This window comes from Oryx dammah, unplaced genomic scaffold, assembly GCF_014754425.2.
Source record: "Oryx dammah isolate SB20612 unplaced genomic scaffold, SCBI_Odam_1.1 HiC_scaffold_5, whole genome shotgun sequence".
Taxonomy (NCBI): domain Eukaryota; kingdom Metazoa; phylum Chordata; class Mammalia; order Artiodactyla; family Bovidae; genus Oryx; species Oryx dammah.
In genome coordinates, this window is record NW_024070189.1 from 87,219,072 (window position 1) to 87,222,957 (window position 3,886).

The 3,886-nt window shown below is 47.6% G+C and overlaps 1 protein-coding gene across 1 annotated transcript; it reads left to right on the top strand.

Moving 5' to 3' along the window:
- The first annotated feature begins 422 nt into the window (after positions 1 to 422).
- On the top strand, positions 423 to 2,181 carry LOC120864735 (interleukin-3). Its single transcript, XM_040241793.1, has 5 exons — positions 423 to 578; positions 683 to 718; positions 1,708 to 1,800; positions 1,928 to 1,963; positions 2,083 to 2,181. Exons 1-5 carry the CDS (start codon positions 423 to 425, stop codon positions 2,179 to 2,181), a joined length of 420 nt encoding a protein of 139 aa, XP_040097727.1.
- The last annotated feature ends 1,705 nt before the right edge of the window (positions 2,182 to 3,886 follow it).

The following is a 3,886-nucleotide window of genomic DNA, read 5'->3' on the forward strand; positions in this document are numbered from 1 at the left end:
CAGAACCAGGCAGTGCCAGGGCGGGTGGGAAGCAGAAGGTCAGGGCTGTCCAGGGCATGGCAGGACCACATCCCACTGGGCAGGAGCTCTGAGTCAGCAGAGCCTCACCTGTCAGAGAGGATCTCTTACCTATCCCCACTCTGCCCAGTGACCGCCTGTCTCAGCCTCCCTGGCAAGATAAGGAGATACCCTTTGAGTAATTTTTTTTTCCAAGTTTCACTGATCTCAAGTACTAGAAAGTGATGAATAAGTCTGTGGTTTGCTATGGAGGTTCCATGTCAGATAAAGATTCTTCCGAAGCCCGCCCTCCCCTCGCTTCCCTGGGGCATGGGCACACTGAATAAAAGTCGGAGGCTGTCTCAGACACTTCAGAACACCTCGAAGGACCTGGACAAGACAGAATCCATCCTGCCAGCCCAAACATGAGCAGTCTCTCTATCTTGCATCTGCTCCTGCTCCTGCTTGCACTCCATGCCCCTCAGGCAAAGGGGTTGCCTTTGAGGACATCGAGGACTCCACATTCTAGCTTGATGGAGGAAATTATGGATGACCTAAAGAAAATAACTCCGAGTCCAGAAGTGAGTAGCTGGGATAAGGTTGGCAAGGGGCAGGGAAGGGCTGGCAGGTGCCTTGGGCCAATAGGACTCAGGGGCTCTCTCTCTCTCTCTCTCTGCCTCACCAGGGCTCCTTGAACTCAGATGAGAAGAATATCCTGGCGGTAAGAGTTCAGCCCCACACACGGGTGCACTTGGGTGGGTTCCCATCTACTTCCTGCCTGGTGACCTCAGGCATGCCATACCACCTTGGCTAGCCACTAGGGTTAACAGCACCTATCTCAGTGGTGTTGTTGTGAAAATTAAATGCACACTGTGCATCAAGTTCCCAGACCAGTGTCTGGGGCTTATCGAGTGCTCGGGACATTTCCCCAGTTATGGCTGTAATAATGAAAATGATTTTTCTTAATTACAAAAGGAAAAAGCAGCTCTAGATGAACAATACCAGAGGCCTTAAGCTCAGTTTTCAGTGGGGCAGTTTCTGGGCTGGCAGACTAAAATCTCCCACAGGATCATGCCTGCCACCTTCTTTTTCCTTAAATAATTGAGTCATGTTTTCCAATGCCAACCAGCACTAGTCATCATCACTTTTAGCTATTTTTCCTAAAGTGGTTATTTCACCTTTGCTTGCAAGGCAATTCTTGGGTCAAACAAGAGGTAGAATCTCTCGAGTTCATTGGCCATTTGCATGTCCCCTCTCTTAGGCACTAGTAGTTCACACGCTGCACCCCTTTCCACACTGGGGTCTCTGTGATTGTGTTCCTGATTTCAAGGAGCCGTTAATTCAGTCATGGCCTTTTAGCTGCAAATATTTCCCTTAGGCAGCCTTTTGCCTTTTTAGAGTCTGTTTGGGGAAATATTTTTTTTCCCCCAAGTGCAAAAAGATCCACCCAGGACCTTCATACAGCTCACAAGGGCCACAGGCTTGGGACGTGGGTGATGTAAAGCTTGTCTGGGGGTGTGCATTCGCCTCTTGGTTGGTGACCTTTGGAGCAGTTCAGAGACACATCTGGGGCAGGAAGGGGACTAGGAAGGGGCTGTCCAGGGACGTCCCCAAAAGCAGGCTTGGAAAACTGTGAGGGTGACTTCAGCCCAGTCATAAGAAGGACACTCTCCAACTTTTCCCCCTTACATGTATTCTTTGTCCCCTTAGAATAAGAGCCTTCTGCAGGCAAACCTGGAAGCGTTCATGACATTTGCCACAGATACTTTTGGAAGTGATTCAAAAATCATGAAAAATCTTAAGGTATGTGAAGTTGTCAAGGGCCTGGGGATCCCTACCTTGACCCTGCCCTTCCTCTGGCAGGAGGCTGGCGGGTCTTGCTTGTTATCGAGGACAGTCTCTGACTGTTTGCTTTGGTCTCTCCCCACAGGAATTCCAGCCAGTGCTGCCCACAGCCACACCCATGGTAAGCTGCCCCCCAAACGCCCCTGAGGTGATGCCCTGAGCCACAACTTGACCCCAGCCTGTCATCCACCTTCCAACCTGGCTCCATCTGATGATGCCTCCTTCTTTGTTTCTACACAGGAAGATTCAATTTTTATTGAGGACAACAACTTGGGGGATTTTCGGATGAAATTGGAAGAATATTTGGCTACCATTAGAGACTATCTCAGACACGACTGAAGTGACTTAGCAGCAGCAGAGACTATCTGAAGTCCAAGAACATACGGTTTCCCTAACATCTGAAGTCTGAAGCCTAGTTCCCTCTCTGAAGCCTCAGATCATCAGTGACAACAGACTGTCCTAAATTTCTTCGATGTTTCTCACATGTCCAGGCCTGGAAGAATTAATTTTCTCCTGTGGAGTCAGATGAATAGTTAATTATTTAATTCCTGATATGTGTGGCCCCCATTTGTCCTTTTGGGATTATGTTCTCATTTTTAATCTATTGAGACTTATTTATTTATGTATGTATTTATTTATTACCTTGTGCAAATGTGAAGGGTATTTATTTTAGCAGAGGAGTCATGTTCTGCTCCTTCTGGATAAAACTTAAGATGGGGACTTGGGAATATGTTCATTTGTACCTCAGATTTGAAACTGAGGTACACATCTGTGAAAATAAACTACACTCTCTGAACAAATGCTTTGTTGCTAGTGTTTCAGTTTGACTCAGTGACTCTCTCGCCTGATGATTTAACATGCCTCCCTGCACCGGATGGGCCCTTGTACCCATACCCTGGCAATCTGTAGTCCATTGGGAAGCCAGATTGAATTTTGGAAAAGGCAAATGTGGTCAGGTTGGTTTATACTTAATTTTCCAGTCCTGGAGGGTCTTCTGGACCTTGTCCAGATACAGACAAGGTCTGTGTTTAGTCACTAAGTCGTGTCCAACTCTTTTGTGATCCCATGGACCATAGCCCACTAGGCTCCTCTGTCCATGGGATTTCCCAGGCAAGAATACTAGAGTGGATTGCCATTTCCTTCTCCAGGGACTCTTACTGACCCAAGGATCAAACCTGCATCTCCTGCATTGACAGGTGGATTCCTGACCACTGAGTCACCAGGAAAGACCCACACAGAGTCCTGCTGCTGCTGCTGCTGCTGCCAAGTCACTTCGGTCGTGTCTGACTCTGTGCAACTGACCCCATAGACGGCAGCCCACCAGGCTCCCCCATCCTTGGGATTCTCCAGGCAAGAATACTGGAGTGGCTTGCCATTTCCTTCTCCAATGCATGAAAGTAAAAAGTGAAAGTGAAGCGCTCAGTCATGTCCAACTCCTAGCAACCCCATGGACTGCAGCCCACCAGGGTCCTCCATCCATGGGATTTTCCAGGCAAGAATACTGGAGTGGGTGGCCATTGTCTTCTCCAATACAGAGTCCTAGGGTAGCATAAAAGGCCTGATTCCACCTAGTGCTTCTATTTTCCTACTCTCACAGCTACCTATCTTCTCAATGCTCCAGGTAACAGAAGTGCTGTGGCTTGCTAGGTGAACCACACACCTTTTTCACACCTCTAAACCTTTACCCACACTGTTACTGCAGCCTCGCATGCCCTGATCCTGATTCAACGTGCCCAAGTTCATTTAAAAAAGCTGTTTACTTGAAGTAACAAGTAAGACTCTGAGTATTTAAAAAGTCCTTTTCCAGGATATTTTCTAATGCCTAATGAAGCATTAGGATGCTTCAAAAGGATGAGTGAAGGTAGTAAAAGAGAAGATGCAATCTAGCTTTTGAATCACTAATAGAGCAGACTGAAATCTTACTAAAGTAGACCAGGAATAGAACTGCCAATAGAGCTGCCTTATGACCCAGCAATCCCGCTGCTGGGCATACACACCGAGGAAACCAGAATTGACAGACACGTGTACCCCAGTGTTCATCGCA